Source organism: Microtus ochrogaster, linkage group LG3, assembly GCF_000317375.1.
Source record: "Microtus ochrogaster isolate Prairie Vole_2 linkage group LG3, MicOch1.0, whole genome shotgun sequence".
NCBI lineage: Eukaryota > Metazoa > Chordata > Mammalia > Rodentia > Cricetidae > Microtus > Microtus ochrogaster.
The window spans coordinates 42,632,018-42,650,434 of NC_022029.1; the positions used below are offsets into that span (position 1 = coordinate 42,632,018).

The window sequence follows — 18,417 nt, forward strand, 5'->3', positions numbered from 1 at the left end:
TTAGATGCAGGTTTTCTTTGATTACTAGTTCAGAAACTAGAAGATAAATGGCTCAGTGAATAAAGTGCTTGCTATGCAACTATAAGGCCCTGAGTTTGGATCTCCAGCACCCAAATAAAAGCCAGGTATTACGGCATGTGTCTGAAACCCCAGTACTGGGAGGCATACAAATTGTCACTCTCTGAGGACAGCACCTGACTTTTCCAGGCATCGGCTTTGACCTCTCCTGGTCGCTAAGGGCACTGAACCTTTTCTTTCACAGCCATACTTAAAAATGAACAAAACCAAAACAAAGAAACAAAATGCGAGTGGCTGCACTGCTTTTTGCTGTGACACAAACCCATAATAATCTAAACTTTTAGGAAGCTGAGGCAGGAAGACTGAAATTTAGGGGCTAGCCTGGGCTACACAATGAGCCCTGTACCCTGAAACAAATATATAAGATACACAAAAACTATCAAATGACCTGAGACACAGTAGTTTCTCACTAAATATCAGGGTCCTGTTCTTCCTTTCAGAATGTAAATGTCTCCTTCATCCTCATCTTTCCTCGAGCCTACCTCAAGTAGGCAAAGAACAGAAATGTTTCTGGGGAATAGAGGTCACAGGGCTAACTTCAGAGAATATAATAATTTAAGCAGAACTCTGGAAAGTTCTGGGGAAAACTGGTGTAGGATGTTCCTGCCCAGGCCACCAAAGAAGCAGAATATTGTTTTTGTGACCTGTCCCACTGAAAGAGATACCAAGCCTTGTGGCTAACATAGGTAAGATTTAATTATGGGTTAATATAAGCTACAAGAGCTAATAAGAAGCCTGAGCTAATGGGCCAATCAGTTTATAATCTTATGGAGACCTCTGTGTGATTTTCTTTGGGACCTTGCCAGCTGTGGGGTACTGGGCAGGACAGAAACCCCAACAAGCCGGCCTTCATGTTACAACATGGTACAACAACGTGGACTAAATCCACTCAAAAACCTGAAAGGACTTAAAAAGGAGAGAGAGTTTAACATAGCTTTTTGCTATTTGTTGACAGCACACCGCAGAGAGAATTTCCTGACTCAGTAGCCATAACATCAAAAAAAGCTGCGCCATTTTAAAACGCGGCTTCTTGGGCCCTGCTGCGGTGCAATCTCCAGCTATGGAGCATTTCTGGGCCCAGATGTTTGTGAGCCCACTCAGGGTCGGGAACAAAGTAGCTGAGACCATGCCCGTGGCTCAGCTCTTCCTGCCTGGGTAGGCAGCAGGATCAGGTCTACTAAAAAGTGGCGGTTTTGAAATACCAGTTTGTGGGCTGTGCCACCATCGTGATCTTTGTCTAGCTCCTGTGGGAGACAGAGCTTTTGATGGCATCGAATAGGCTCCTTATGGAGTTTGCTAACCATTGGGACAAGAAACTGCTCTTGCCTGGACTGTTGCATAAACTGGACATAAAGAACCTGCAGAGAGAGGACTGCTGAACTTGCCTAAAGGCGAGCTGATTCTTCAGGGTTCCTGATTCATGAAAGAGTCTGCGAGACATTCTGCAAGATACAGAAGAAAGTGACTGAACCGTCTTTAAAATTTCCTGCTTTATGAAAAAGTTTGCTGGATACTATTGGCCTGTAGGCTGAAGATGGATACCCCAACGGTACAGAAAAACTTTGGGTGACTGTCCAGGCAGCGAGATGTCTCTGTCATTTCTAGAGTTTTGAAAGTTGCTTACAATGCACTTCCTGTTTACTTAGGTAATATTATATCCTTCTGGAGTCTTTGATGGAGTTGAAGAATGAACAGTTATTATAGTTTTCCTTTGTTATGATAAAAGATAAAATAGATATAAATATTGTAACTGTAATTCTTGCTTGATAACTTTTGTTATATGTAATTTTACTATGTTAAAGTAAAAGCCTTTCTTTTTTGTTTAAACAGAAAAAGGGGAAATGGTGTAGGAGGTTCTTCTGTATTTATGTTGCTTTCATTGGTTGAATAAAAATATGCCTTGGCCTTTTGATAGGGCAGCCCTCAGGTAGGCGGGGAAGACAGAACAGAATGCTGGGAAGAAGAGCAGAGTCAGGCAGATGCCATGATTCTCCTGTCCAAGACGGATGCTGGTTAGACTCATGCCGGTAAGCCACAGTCGAGTGGCAATACAGATTATTAGAAATGGGTTAAACTAATATGTGAGAGTTAGCCAATAAAGGACTGGAGATAATGGGCCAGGTAGTGTTTAATTAATACAATTTCCGTGTGGTTATTTTTGGGGGTTAAGCTAGCCAAGTGCCAGGAACGCAGCCCGCTTCTCCTTACCACAGAAAACTGAAAAAATATACAATGCTGTGACAAGCATTTCAGTTATTCCGAAAGAAAGCTATCACTTCCACAGGCATGGAAGCAGGAATAACTGTGGCATTAAAAGCCCCCGAGTTTCTGCTCTGAAGGATCTCCAATCAACCTCTACCTTGTTTTCTAGCTAAATTCAGTATTTAACTAACACATCCCCGCAGTTTAGAGATCAAGTAGCATTGTCATATACATGTCACCATAGAGTGACAAATGTCAAGTATCAGGATTATCCCCAAAATTAGTATCTATCTCCTTAAATCCATTGGCTACTGATTGATTAACCCCAGACAGAAAGCCAGCTTTGAATGCTTACTGATAATAAAAGGTCACGTTCTTCACTTTTTCTAGTAGAGTGAGTCATCACATCTTTCCTACAAAGTTACTGAGAACCCCAAGGAATGCAATGTCAGTCTCACATGCGCATGAGCAGCCTCAGATGCGAATCTGAAAAGCCCCAAGATCATTGGTCACATTCTCAGGCAGTACCGCCAGGACTACAAAGCACAGAAAGCATGGACAGGAAAGACACAGGGTGTTCTGCTCCCAAAAGGCTTCTAAAGTCACTAAACCTATTTCTATCTCAGGACTGCATTTCTCAGGATTTGCTTTCAATAATAATCTGGAAATTGATTATTCTGTTTAATTTAGTTTTCTCCTTTTTCTGTTTCTTAGGAAGCTTTTGGTATTCTTCCAGTTCCAGGATCATACCTTGCCCTTAGTTACCCTTCTACAACTTATGCAAAGTTTCCCTCATATTGTAGAAAAAGCAAATCTACTAAATTCAAAGACTAAAACATGATCTCTCATCATTTGAATTACTAACTAATAAAGTTTGACAAATCCAAACGGAATAGGGCCTGCCTGGCAGATACTATTATCAAACAAGATAACTCTAGTACCACAATTCTTGAAATGTGAATGGCAGCATAAAGCAACACATTACAGTCTAGTTATAACTCAGCTCCATAGTACAGCCCACAATGTTTTTAGGTTGTCTCCTAGTTTATGGCCAATAACTAATTACGGACTCACAAAGTGCTGTCGTGCAACATTTATAAAGTACATTCACATATATTTTCTCATCTGAGCTTGACAGTCTAATGACACAAGTAGTCAGTCGTCACTTAAATTTTACAGATGTGAGAGCCAGCTGAGGGGATAACTTCCCCCAACTCAAGAACAATGGCAATGGGTTTTTGATCCTACTGCTCGTGCTGGTTTTGGGGGGGCCTGGGCAGTTTGGATGCTCAACTTACTAAACCTGGACGGAGGTGGGCGGTCCTTGGACTTCCCACAGGTCAGGGAACCCTGACTGCTCTTCAAGCTGATGAGGGAGAGGGACTTGATCGGGGAGGGGGAGGGAAAGGGGAGGCGGTGGTGGGGAGGAGGCAGAAATCCTCAATAAATAAATAAATTAAAAAAAAAAGACAAAATATAAGTGTTTGATCTGGAACTTGGACTCAGCTCTAAGTCCCAGAGAAGATTCCTGTGCTAAGACAATCATCCTTGACTTCCTCTAACAAGGTGGCTATTTCCACCAAACAAATGCATCATCAGTATAATCAACGAAGATATTAGCTAAGAAAATGACCAAACAGGACACCTAGCAGGAAACAGACCCTCTTTTCACACTAAGTGCTCTTTTGATTTGCACCCAAATATTGAATTAATTTTAAATTCAAAATGAAATAGAGTTAACAATTGGGTTTTACAACTTTGTTAAATATACTTTAAGAAGTGCTTGCTTCTTTGAAAAAGGAAAATAAAATTTATTTTTAATAACCAAAATCTAAAACAAATCCAAAGATAAGCCTTACCTGTTCACCAGCTTCTTGAAACTCTTTGCACGCGTCAGGGAACACGTCATAAAGAATGAGTGGATAGCCATGTTTCATGAGATTTTTCGCCATTGGATTTCCCATGTTTCCCAGTCCAATGAATCCAACTGGAGTCTTAGAAGCCATTGACCTAGAACACACTGATTTCAATACATTTATAAATAAAATAAATTTGTAATACTTTTTGAAATCCCATTGGGGGCCTATAGTTCAAAGCAATGGCTTAGTCAGGCATAGGAGTGCATGGCTATAACACCAGCACTCTAGAAATGAAAGCAAGAGGATCCAAAGTTTGAGATTACCTTCACAATACTTCAGAAACAAACAGGGCTGGTAAAAACAAAAACAAAAACAAAACTCAGGAAATAAAGGCACTGACAATCTGAATTACATACCTAGAATTCTGTTGTAGAAGAGACTGTCCTCTGATTGTCACACTTACATGGTGGCCTGCTCATGCGCGCGCTCTCTCTCTCTCTCTCTCTCTCTCTCTCTCTCTCTCTCTCTCTCTCTCTCACACACACACACACACACACACACACACACACACACACACACGAGTTTAATAATTAAAACAAAAAACAGGGGCTCAAGAGATGGTTTATAGTTAAGAGTCCTTTGCCAAGGATCCTGGATCCTGGTTTAGTTCCAGCACCCACATGGGGGCTCACAATCATCTGTAACTCCAGTTCTATGGGCTCCATCACTCTCCTCTGAATGCCATGGGCACCAGGAATTCAGATGGTACACATACAAGGGAAAACCCACATATGCATACAACAAAATAATCAAAAAATTGCTGTAATCCCATAAAATAATGCTTTAGAAAGCAAGGGCTTTGCCTCACCTTGGAAATAACATTAGATACAATTTCTCCATTTCACAATGGCTCTCAACAAATACCAGTCAGTAAATGTGCACTGCATGAAATAACGGCAGGGTTTAGAGAGACACAGATACAGTACTTGCCCTTGAAAAGTCTACAATCTACTGAGAGACGGAAGAGAAACAACTCTACTTGTCCTGCGCTTGCAGGCTTTATTCCTCCTTTCAAAGACTGAGTCTTGGAGACTGTGGTGTGACAACTAATCACAGCCATTTTCAGTTTTCAGACCTCTCACCAACTGCTTCTACTCACCAGGAACATATGTGAGCCTGATAAAGTCCCAAAGGCAAATTATTTGACAATCTCGGCTTGACAAACAGAGCCCATACTAGGTTAAAGTATACTTAGTTCCTTTTCAGGACTGACGCTACCACTCCCATTACAGGTGTTGCTCCTGTGCAGCTCACACTGCTGCTGCTGTTTTACTACATACTCAGGAACCCTTGTCTTTATAGCCCACAAAGGTTCAATGACAGAGAAATCACACTAATTGAAATTGCATTTTAAAATTAAATAGATTAAGAAGTACATTTTATAAAAGAGCCCTAATGCCCATAAGTGAATTAACAAAAAGAGAAAATGACGCCCAATGAGATCAGACCACTGTGTTGAGGTTGGGAAGGTGCAATCTAACAATCCAAAAGCATAACAAGGAACACTGCATTTTTAAAGCAGTTAATTTAATAGCAACTACTGTAACTCACACAGGTAACAGGCATGACAAGGAGGAGGAAGGATGCAGTCATACACTCCACAATCATTTAGTGGTCACCTCAATGTACTGTGTGCCTAGGTTGACATCAAACTGATCCTCCCATCTCTGTCTCCCAAGTGCTAGCATTATAGGTTATAGGTATGCACCACTACAACACCTAGCCCCTGAACATTCAAATGAGATACAGTCCTTGGCTTCCAACGACCTTAAAATCCATGAAGACATAAACTAAACACACAAAATAAATTAACACAAGACAGGTAAGGATAATAGGTTAAAAAAATGCACAGAATTCATGGTTTGGAAATTTGAAGAAAGTACATTTAACTTGTGTATTCTACAACAGATCAGGTTTCCAACAGAGCAGGAAGAAGGGAATTACATCAATAAAAGAAAGCATGAGTACATTCAAGATCAGGAAAGCCAGAAGACGTGAACAGTAAGTTAACGTGGCAGCTTCACCACATGACAGACATTGTTACCTAAGCACTTCACTCATAACTGCCATCATGTAATATCTTTCCTAAGGATCTAGGAAAAATATTGTACGCTTAGGGAGCTAAAGTCAAATGATCACGGACATAGTCAGGCTTTGTATTTGTTTGATCTGGTTCTGGTCTTGCAGTGCTGGAAGCTGAATTCATGCTAGGTATGACTTCTGAACATACTCTGCCTTTGGGCTTCATAGAAGTTTAATCTTGGGAATTCAAGCTTTTTATGATAAAATTTGGCCTAGTTATATATATAGGAATGTTCTTAGTCTTTGGAGATGCATACTGTAATAGTAGGATATATTATGGTGGCTGCTATTGTTTTTCACATGACACACGCTGGTAATGTATTTATGTGGAGAGAAATAAAGGAAATGGCAAAAATTAACAAACTGTGGGCTCTACACAAAAAAACTACTCAGAATTCCCTGTAGTATTCATACTACTTCCCATCTTAATTTTTCACACAGGAGAAAACTAACATATTTATACTTCAAAATATTATAAATAAAAGTAACTAAGAAGAATCCTGCTAGCACTGGATATAAACAGGACTGTTTGATCCCCAAGTAACTTGAAAATCATGAAGAAATCATGAAGAATGACTCTGATAGGAAAAAAAAAATCACAGAATGACAACAGAAAATATGTCAATTCTCTTCAGGAAAAAATGAAAATATTTTCACCTTGTCATAAGCAGAGAAACACAAAACAAAGAAATATGGGGCTACTCTTCAAGTACTGAATGGACCAACTTTTGTGTCTTGAACAAAGATTATCAGCAGCATGTAAGGACGGATGCAGATGAGCGTTCTCACACGCTATCAAATACATCAGATCAGCCTTTTTGGAAATCTATCTACGTTTTATTTTAAAACAACTGACTCAGCAATCTAACTTCCTAGAAATTTACTATTTACAAGGAGCTATAAACTTTGTCTTTAGAGGGTCAGTAGTAAATGACTTTCAGCTTTGTAAGCCATAAGGCCCTTTTTTTTTTTTTTTGGTTTTTCGAGACAGGGTTTCTCTGTGGCTTTGGAGCCTGTCCTGGCACTAGCTCTTGTAGACCAGGCTGGCCTCAAACTCACAGAGATCCGCCTGCCTCTGCCTATTCATCTGCTCTAGTTTGAAAATCGTGACAGATAATAAACAGAAGTGCATGGCTTATTCTAATACAACATTGTTTAGTATATGATGTATATGTGCATGTTCACACATGTACGGATACATATAAAGGCCAGAGGTTGGCACTGGATGTCTTCCTAGATCCCTCTCCACATTACTTACTGAAGCAGATCTCTTGAACTATGAGCTTATTGATTAGCTAATCTAGACAGACAGGTTGGGGTGGGGGGCAGAGGGCTTGTTATAACCACACCCACGCAGGTTTTATTTGTTTGCTTGGAATCCAAACTTGGGTCCTCAGTGTTGAATGGCAAGTGGTTTATCTACTGAGCCATGTCTTGAGCCCTCAAATACAATTTTATTTGTAAAAACAGATACATGAATATGAGCCATCATTTGCCAGGTCCTATACACTAAACTCTGAACCACACAAACAGTTTATTATAGCACCAATTGTTACAGCAGAAAAATGTAAATAACTAGTAACTTATCAGTAGAGTACTTAATTCACAATTCACAGCAATTCATATTAGCCCAATGCAATGAAATATTACTTCCACATTTAACTGAAAAGAATGGGAACAGTGGAGTGGGTAAGAAACAGCTCGACGCTCCCACATGCAGCAGCGGGGGCTCCTTTCAGAATCCTCAATTGAGGGGAAGCTTGATTAGGATTCCTGACTGATTAAGAGAATTTAACACAGATCCAAGCTCAGTAGTCATCAGAGAGGCACTCACAGAAAGGAAAAAACACATCAAGCTGCAGTTGCCATGTCTATGACTTTGGTGGCTCTCAAGTTACATCTGAAAGATTGTTAACATCCCTCCCCCTTTTCCCTCTTTTTCATAAATGAAATTATAGAATGTTCCAAAGGTGTCTTGAATAGACCTGAACTCGATGAGGTAAAAACAGGTCACAAGGAATACACAAGGGGTCAAGGCATGTCTTTCACTGTAAACAGGAATGCTATGAGAGTCCTTGAAAATTGTAGGGTTACAACTGAAAAAAGAAGAAAGATCACACTGAGGTGATTAATATGTTTAGGTCTTAAGCATGACGGTCATTTAAGTCTTATCTGAAACATTTCTATATAAAAGGAACATTGTCTCTTATAGGTAGCTAACTCACTAAAAATGTTGATTATGCTAGATTTCTTCTTTTTTAAGAAAAGCAACATTTTCCATTTTTGAGAATTTCATGCATGAAGATGATATTTACATTTCTACCCTTCCTTCTCCCCATCTCCAGTTCCTCGTGTGTCCCCTCCACTCATTCAAGTTCATGACTTCCTTTACTTATTGTTGCATGTATGCGCAGTTGGCTGAGTCCATTTAGTGTTACTCAGGTGTGTATTTGTTACAACCAGCCTATCTGAGGGCTTGTCCCTGAGGAAGCCTGGCTCTCCCTCTTAGCAGATATGAACTGCCTACAGCTCTTCATGCAGGACTGGGGCCTTCCAAGATTTCCCACATCAACTCAACTGTCAAGAAGTTTTAGCCAATCTAGAGTGAGGAGAGTCTTTTCCCTCCCACGTATCTTTAAACTGTCTTTCTATCCTGCCTCCCATGGTATACCTGTTTAAGTCAGAGGGAAAACCTTCAGGATAAATTACCAAATAAAACACAGGAAGATGCAGTGCATTAATACATGAATATGCATCTCTATCTACCCTGTTCTACCGCAGCCTACCTGTCTAAGGCAGAGAGAGGAAAAGCCTCCAAGAGAAAAGCCAATAAAAAATAGCAAGATGTAGAGTATTAATAGAAGAATATGCAGAGAAAAAATATACGTGAAGTTATTTTCTGGGGTTTTGTACGGGTATGTTAAAAAAAAACAGTAGTTACAGCTCAAATGTCGAGTCATGGGTCTGATTTAAAGAAAAAATCTTTTAGTAAAAATCTTTCATTTTTACCATATGCATTTAATTTTTATAACTACATTTGTGAGAAAGGGAAATAAATGAATTGGCACAGTGAATGTTAAGTGCTATGTGAATTAATTCTAACTAGAGAGGTTTCACTAAATGGGCACATGGGGATACAAGCCAGTTCTGAAGCAATTACAGAGTAACAGTGGTGATGAAGTGGACCCAGCAAATGTGAGCTGTGTTGCTACAACCATTACACAGGTTAACCCTCCAGCATTCTTCATCCCAGATTCAGATCCCACCTGTCTAAACAATACTAGTAATGCCCTATTGCCAAATGTCTGCTCCAGGGACTGCAAACCCTGCCAACGACCCAGAAATGTTGTGGGAAATGTTATAAGGAATGAACAAGGAGTAAGAAAAGCATTGTGAATAGTGAGCAAACTTCTATAACTCTCAGTATCACTACCTAAGTGGCAGCCAGGGGAAGGGACCGACCACAGATAAAACTCAGAATTTAAGCAGATTAAGAAAAATACTAAGATACAATCAAAGACATCAGTGAAATCCCTGTTTGTAAGTAAATTTCAGACTGGATACAATCAAAGCTAGAAAGGTACTTAACGAATGAACAAAATAACATGTCTGTTTATTGGGGTGAAAAAGTAAGTGTCAATGGGCCAGGCATGAAACAGCGAAGCAGGATGAATACGAGCAGAACAAGAGTTACAGAGGTCATGCTAGCCACCAACAGTTCCAAGTGATAGGATACAAGAAGAGCTTGGAGGACGGTGCTGACCTTGGAACAAGAAGATCTATATTAACCAGGCCAACTACGTGTTTATCAGTCAAGACAGGTTGTCAATAATGGGCTTAGTTCTCTTCATTTCATCACTGGGGCAAAATGAGAAAACGATGGTATTAAGTAAGTATAAGTGCTATACAAAGAGAAGTAACTCACTGTTATGATCAAATTTAACTCTAAGTTTACGAGATCCTTGTGAAGTCACCTTTCAGATGTATGCCCTTGAAGGGACAAGTTACTTAACTTCTGTTTTTATCAACAACAGTACCTACAACAATAGGTTACTGTAAAGATTACTTGAAAAAAGATATGTAAAGCATTAAACAATGCCTAGCACCTGACACTCAGTACACAGTAGCTACTTTTATTAACAAGGCCAAGAGGCACCACTGCCAAACAAGTCCTACACCAAAGGGCCCTTTTGGCCTAGAGGGTTAAAAGGAAGAGAAAGATTAAAGGTGGCAGAGATCATTTAGGGGACTACAAGCCTCCAATGGAGCTTCTGAAGGAGTACCTGACATACAGAACTGGCTCCCGAGGCTACAGGGATCCAAAGGAGTGTAGTGGAACTCTAAAAAAACCAAAACAAAACAAAACAAAAAAACCCCAAAAACATTCTAACCTACAAGAAAAATGCATCTTCCTTAAAGCAAGTTTTGACAGAATGTGTGGAGACAGCAAAGTGGCAGATAAAAATCAAACTGAAAAAAAGAAAATTCAGCCAGCATAAAGGTGATACTGGTTGATTGGTGAAGAAACTAATTGGAAAACTTGACAACACTAGTTTCTAAACTTACAGATTATGATCTCTCAGATGTAATATGAGCAAGGTTATATATAGCTTGGTAACTGGACCTGCTACCAGAACTCAGTATACTATCTGTTAAAAGATTATTTTACATTTTCCAAAATCTTCCTAGTCAAAGGAACATATTTATTGTAGAGTATAGAAGAAAACATGCAAAGCCTCTGAACGGACTTTTTACTGTGTCATAAGATATTAGAGTATTCTTCCCTTACCTGAAGGAGATACAGTTCAAGACTGGTTGTCTGAAGTTACAGACAATGTCAAACTCTACGCATATTTTCCTGCATATATGTTTGTGTATGTGCCCACGATAAAGCTTAATTCATAAAGCTGGCACAGTAAGAGACCAATAGCAATAATCATAATAGAGAACAATTATAACAATACACTTTTTGAAGTTATAAAAATGTGGTCACTCCAAAAATACCTTTCCATGTAGTATTTTCGGTCTAAGAGGTATCATTTCCAGAATGGTATAGTCTCTGGGGACTAGCTGGAAGGAAGGGGTCCGGGAGAATGGAAAGGTGTGACAGAGGGCAATGGAGGCAAATATTATCACAATATACTGTTATCTATGCATGAAACTGAAAAATTCTACATTTAAACATACAAAAAGTACAACCCAAATATACAAAAAGAGTCAGTGATTTGTTTTAAACTTAGTATTGCAATTAAAATACAATACTATTTCATTTTTCCATCCCACTTTTGGTCAGGCGGTCTTTAAAAATGTCCTGATACAATTCTTCCATGTACATGTTAAGGAGTCCCAAAAAGTGAGTAGAAGAGCCTATATCTGTATACTTTTTAACCTCTCTACGAAAATAGATCTAAAGCTAAATATAATTACCTTTTAAAATAAAATATAAAGTTTTCTTATTAAATGAGTTATGAGACAGGAAAGTAATTATTTTTTTCCCATTTCTTCTGGGATGCATTTGTAAGTCTCATTTTTAAAGGTATATAGATCTTTATAACATTACCATCTACAAGCTATATGTAGATGGTAAACATATATGGCATATATGTTTTATGCCATAAACAGCTCAAATACATGGTGGAGGCAATACACCCAGAACATTAAATGTTAGTAATTGAACATGATTCCTTTTCTTCATTTCCCTAGACTTTAAAATTGCGTGGAGATGGGTTCCCCCCCCCCTTTTTTTAAAGATTCAAATCTCAAAAAAGTTAACATTTTCAGAGTTAGTTTACTATTTGCAGTGGTTAATACTAGTTTATGTTAACACCGGCATTTAAAACAACTCCAGAGTAAAACAGGATGGCTCAACTGTTTCAAACACTTCCCTGAAGAACTACTACTTAAAACTGTTCATATTTAAAACTGTTCATGTTTGGGCCAAAGCACCCCAAGTACAATATGGTTTGCTAAAGCAGTGTAACCAGCTTTGAGAAATAGGTCCTTCCAGCTGTCAGAGCACAGCATTATACCCTTTGGCCTCAGATTCTCCTATCATGAGTTATAAGAATGTGCATAACTCTTAAAACATACATGAAGAGCTTGTAAATAAACTACTGAACAGCAACACATAGTCCCGGGCTGATCTGAAAGACGAGTGCATTCCCGTAAAAACTGCTGCTTCCTTTAGTACTCTGGGAAAGTGAAGCTTAAGAAACTGTATCCAAAATCACTGCATCTTGCTACCATGATGCCTTTTCTGTCTGTCATCCAAGTTACCTGTTATCTATGACACAGACAATCTTCCAAAGCAGGAAGGAAATTCACAGGTTTTCCTGAAGGGAAAGGCTGGCGACAGCTCAGAAGCCAATTCCCAGCCTATTTCTTACACAAAAATAGCAGGCATCCTGCATCCAGAGCCCCTGGCGTGCTAGGCAAACACAAGGGGGCTGTTGATTTGTTCATCCATAAACGTTTACATTTAAAAAATCTTTCCGTGTCCCCCACAATTCAACCAATTCTTAATTAAAGAGGTGTCGTGGTGTCCTAGAAAATCCAAGAACTGGGAAGAACCAAGGGCTACTTCCTAGACCTTGTTGGAGATGTTCGAATTTACTTATTCAAGGGTCTCGGGAGTTCCTTGTGTGAAAAACGAAATGACTGAATGAGTTCTCGGGCATTCATGTGGCTCTAAACACGGCCTCTTCCTAAACTTTTCCTAAACAGTTTCCACAACTTCCAGCAAAGCGTAGTCCAGTCAGATAGGTTCTGGCTACAATTTCGAGGACGTTCAAAGAGTTGTGGTTAATAATTTGACAAAAGTCCACCACTTTCAGGCAGCACATAATGGAGTGAGCCCTGTTTGCTGGTCAAGGGTGACAAACTTTGCCAGATGCTAGGATACCGCCATGCTACGGTGATTAAACAGAACTAGGGCCTTGCAGTTGCAGGTAGCGCCCGCTTAGGGTGAAGCCGGGAAGCTGGAAGGCTAGGGGTCGCCGAGATGGATGAGGCGGGGTCACCCCTGGAGCTGAGCCCTCCAAATGTTCTAGGAGCCCCAACTCCAACGCGCACGCCCCAGACCCAAACACTCCTCCCCTTCAAGAACCCAAGCTGTTCCTGGGTCCCGCCGAGGACACTGAACAATCTGGAGTCCAGCAAAGGGCAGGAAGGGAAGACTGACCCCTCAGGAGGCAGTTGCAGAGGGGCCCCGGGCCTTGAAGACCGCCACAATGGTCGCTTTTACCCTCAAACCAACCGCAGCCCTTGGAGCGACAAGCCCTCTTCCGATGACCCGAGGAAAACGCGCAGAAGGGGCGCTAGGTCCTTACCCGCTGCAAGGCTGGCCGCGGGCCGCCGCCGGCCGCTCCAGTACCACAGACGGGAGGCTGCTCCTCGGAGCCCCAAGGAGGCTGCCATGCTGCCCCCGACCCGCCTCCGAGCCGTGACCTCAGCCGCCTCACGCTCGGCCTGCGGACTACGAGTGTGCGCAGCCGGACTAGCCGGCTCCACGCAGAGGACAACTCGCGCACGCGCCCTTGCTGCTCTGGGTGGGCTCCGCCCCTCGTTGGGTGTCGAGAGGCGTGGCCGGAGAGGCGAAACGGACCAATCAGGACTCCCAGATCCTCAGACGCCCTGCCTTGTGGCCCGCTGCAGCAAAGTTTACCACCTTCGGGGTAGGAGAACACTTGTTTACCCCAAGCCGAGGGGTGTCACTACCGCCTCCTCGGAGTACCTGCCCTGGGGAACTGCCTCTTCCTAGGGCTGGTAACTGTTTTTCTTCCTAGAATGCAGCTATTGCAGTATTTAAAGAAAGAGTAGAAATCCCATGTTTCCTAGTATAGGGACTCAGTTTTAGCTTTAGTAATAAATACATGGATGTCCCAATGTTAGCATATATATTTTTAGTTTCTGTTGAAAAACAATAGAATCTACCATGTGTAATTACTGAAATCCATGTGATATAGGACTGAACGGTTTTTCCAATCATATTGGAAAAATAGTAAGAAAGTAATTGAATAAGGTTATTCTCTTTGAAGAGTAGACTTTCTGGGAATTTGCTGAGTTCCAAACGTTGTTTGTTTATTTGATTGATCGATTAATTGATTAATTGTCTCGAGACAGGATTGCTCTTTGTAACAGTCCTGACTGTCCTGGAACTCTTTGTTTTGTAGACCAGACTGACCTCGAACTCAGTTCCTCCTGCCTTTGCCTCCCACGCGCTGGGATTAAAGGTGTGTGTCACCATTGCCCAGCTAAAGACACATGTCTTTAATGATTGAAAATTCTACAACCTGCATACATTTTGAAACCAGAATCTAATGGTATGTTAAAATCCATCAGGGAATATATAAGTGTATCATACAAACAGATGTACTTATTTGAACGATTGGTATACTGTTGGACTATAGCATCCAAACACCAAGAAGGAGTCGCCCCCAGAGACCATCTCATACACCACAACCGATGTAAAAGCATGAGGATTTTATTAATTCTGTCATGACAGGGTCCCCCAGCATTCGGGAAGCCGGGGGACCTCAAATAGCTGGTACAGTCTACTTTTAAAGGGGCCACAGAAGCAAGGGGGTTATTCATTGACTATTCTGATTGGCTTATTCGAAAGGGTTATTACTAATAATTGACTGGAGAGCTGTTGCCAAATCAGATGAGGTAAGAGGTCATTTTGACCCCGTTTCCCAGGGGACCGAACCAAAGCATACATATATGGGTAATTGTTCAGGAACTGAGTACGTGCGAGTGTAGCTGTTAGGTCCTTGGTTCCCAGGGGAGGAGGGGAAGCACTATGGCACAGAGGCAGAGAGGATTCAGAATTGTCAGAAATGGATTCAGGATTGTCTTAAAGTCTTACAATACATATCTGAATTTCTGTTCATTGGGGATAATTGTAACACTTTCTGTTTCCACTGAAGGATTTTCATCTTTAGCACCCCCAAAACAAGACTTCAAAGAAAAGTAAATCAGGAGGAAAGAATGAGGTTTGGGGCCATAGCAATCCCTGGATGTCCGCCTCCCACTTTCCAAGTCTGTTTTTTTTTTATCTTGTTTAATTCATTTCCCTTGTATTATTGTATTCATCCAACCTAAAAAGCAGAATCAAGGGGTTGAGTTTGACCTTCAAAAAACAAAACCAAAAAACTCTTCCTAGTTATCTGTGGAGTTGGTTGATAAGAGGAAGTAAGGTTTTGCCATTGTGTTGATGCTCCCAGGAAGCCACACTTAGTGCAAAGACCCATTTGTAGGAAAATAATTCCCCTCATTGGTTGTCTTTCTCAACAGTCCTCTGTCCTGCCATAATAGAAAAGAACAAAGGCAGAGGTAAAGGAAAAGTTAAAAAAAAAAAGTTCTAGCTATTAGACAATCTCTCTGATTTGGTGCTTCCATCCTAATAGCACTAATTGGTTTCTGGAGCATTTCATGTCTCTCTATTAGGTTTTAACTGGAATGGATTTTCTGCAACCAATAAATGTGTCCCTCCAGGTTTCTATACTTAACTGCTGAAGAGCAGTCTGCTTTAGAACTACGTCGACCCCCACGACAGAGCTGTTTACGACACAGGACAATGCATCAATTCATCTCTGCAACTCCTTGAGTTAATATCCCCGGTCCTCTTGAGATTTTACACCCAATCAGATTGCTTTTGTCATTTTTATTGTGGGCTACTGTTTTTGTTTCTCTGGGTTGTTTATGGGGCTCCTTTCTTGAAAATGAGTTATTTCTTTGCAAAAGCCTGACTCCTGTGAACACCATCCTCCTGAGGGTGGAAAGGAAAGGAGCCTGTGGGTGAGCAAGCAGAGTTCTACTCGTGGGTTTGCTTTGGTTTAGTTTGGTTTGATTTTGCTCAGACTTTGGAACCCATACTATTGCAAGTTTGATTCTTTTTGTTTCGATGCCACAAAGGAGGAAGTCATAATGTTCAGCTTTTTCCCACTTGGTGTGGATTGTTGTCTCCTCCCAGAAGTCCTGGGTTGCTTCAAGGACTGTCAAAGGAGGGTTTCATAAGTGTGACTTTGTGACCAATCCTCACTATCTATTAAGCAGTTACTGCCTGGGGTTAGCTTTGTGGATGGGGGCTAGGATTTAAGACTGGCCTGGAACTTGCTATATAAACTAGAATGGCCTCAAATTCCTAGAGATTCACCTGCCTCTACGCCCTGAGTGCTGGAATTCAAGATATGCATCACCACACCCAGCCCATTTCAGACTCTTTAAGAACGTGATCTATCCCGGATTAAGAGCTGGAAAAATGGGATTGTGGGGAACACAGGAAGCCCTCCTTAGGTCTCAAAGGGACAAAGACTCACTGGGGTGTCAACATATCTAAGCGAACTCTGACCACCTATTTCTCCAGCATCTGTCAGTACCTGTTAGAGTCATCCTAACATACCCCGCCCAGGGACTAGGCTGCCCTTTCCCCAGCTGTTCTTCCCTATATAGACCAGTCATTTTGGGTAATCTTTTACCTCTTTGGTCTCCTGGCTCTCCCCTCTCCCTTTCTCCTCTCTTTAAGATGGTATGCTATTGCAGGAATTCTGATCACACTGTGACACTCCAGAGACTGTTCAATAAAGTTTACCTTGAATCAGGGGGTGGAGCCAGTGACTAGCTAACCAGAATTGGCCATAGAGAAGCCAGAAATTTGAATAGAGAAGATGCACAGGAAGAAAAGGGCGGGGCCTTGAATTTAGTGCTTCCTTTTTGGTTTTGGAACAAGTGAAGAGACCCATCTCTTGCTGGGTCTCTAGCCAAAAAGCAAGGTCAGTGGGTTGTGTCTCAGCTTCCGAGCTGGTTTTCACCCCCACATCTAATTTACAAATCTTTGTTGGTAAATGGAACGGTAGAGGCTTAGTCTAAACCTTCAGATCTGCCAAGGCTGCAGGACCAGAAGGCCCTCAGCGCAGAGGCCTGAGTGACCAGTGGGGCATTGACTGCAAGGCTGTGGGGCTGCAGAGGATAATAGAGATATCAGTAGATTCATGTGCAGCCACTAAGCTGACAGAAAACACTGGTGTCCTTAGTTACCTTCATGATAACATGACACCATTTCCCTTGCTCCATCACTTGAGTTCCCCAATTCTCGAATTTTTCTTCCTTTCCTTCTTTCCTTTGTTCCTGCAACAGTTTTACTTCTCAACTCTCAAGACTTCCTTGGGCCGGGCGATGGTGGCGCACGCCTTTAATCCCAGCACTCGGGAGGCAGAGGCAGGCGGATCTCTGTGAGTTCGAGACCAGCCTGGTCTACAGAGCTAGTTCCAGGACAGGCTCCAAAGCCACAGAGAAACCCTGTCTCGAAAAACCAAAAAAAAAAAAAAAGACTTCCTTGGAAGAGATCTTTTCAAAGTCTTTTGCTTGGGTGACAAATAAGTATCATGAAAATAGTCGAGTTTAGAAGCTGGATCCAGATGTTCATATAGCTCAGTGGTGGAGCCCTTGTTCAGTATGTGTGAGGTTGTGTTGAAAACTCAGCCCTGAGCTGGGAGACAAGGAGAAGAAAGGATACTTACAGTCACTTGACCCTTTCAAAAACTTATAAACTTTGCATCAGGTTTGGCTGGTTGAAACCCAAAAGTCCGAAGGATAGCAATTCTTTTTTTCCATGCACGAATGAAGCCAGGTCTGGAAGTGTAACTCCATAGTACAGTGTATATGAATGTGTGCATACATGTAGCATGTGCGAGGACCTGCACTCATTGCCACCACCAAAAAAATAAAAGAAACTTAAAAAAAATAAAGCTTTTCAGTAGACACATTTCCAGTGTGACAGTTCCAGGTTATTAAAATCCAAAGTCAGCTCTCATTTGTTTCTGGACTGTTCTGGTTTGACTACCTGCTGCTGCACAAATTCTAATTGGTCCTAATAATAAAAACCTGGAGTCAGATGTTAAGGGGTGAAAGCTGAGCGATCAAAGAAGCAGTACAGCCAGCCACTAGAGGCTGTATGCCCAGGCTAAATCCTCAGACTGCATCCTCAGACTGCATCTGAGCTCCTGGCTCCTCCCACCTTATATTCTTCCATCTACCCAGCCACATCACTCCTGTCTCCACCTCCCAAATACTGGGTTTAAAGGTCTGAGCCACCACCTACTGTATCTGTTTCTCTTTGAGACTGGATCAATCTAGT

The 18,417-nt window shown here is 41.4% G+C and overlaps 1 protein-coding gene across 1 annotated transcript in view; it reads right to left on the bottom strand.

Moving 5' to 3' along the window:
• The window catches only part of Hibadh (3-hydroxyisobutyrate dehydrogenase), a 109,071-nt gene extending 95,269 nt beyond the window's left edge, over positions 1–13,802 (bottom strand). Inside the window, exons 1-2 of the mRNA XM_005360821.2 lie at positions 13,610–13,802; positions 4,140–4,300 (exon numbers count right to left, since the gene is read on the bottom strand). Coding sequence (XP_005360878.1) covers positions 4,140–4,300; positions 13,610–13,697 — 249 coding nt within the window. The 5' untranslated portion in view covers positions 13,698–13,802. The remainder of the gene's footprint in view (positions 1–4,139; positions 4,301–13,609) is intronic.
• Between the last annotated feature and the right edge of the window lie 4,615 nt (positions 13,803–18,417).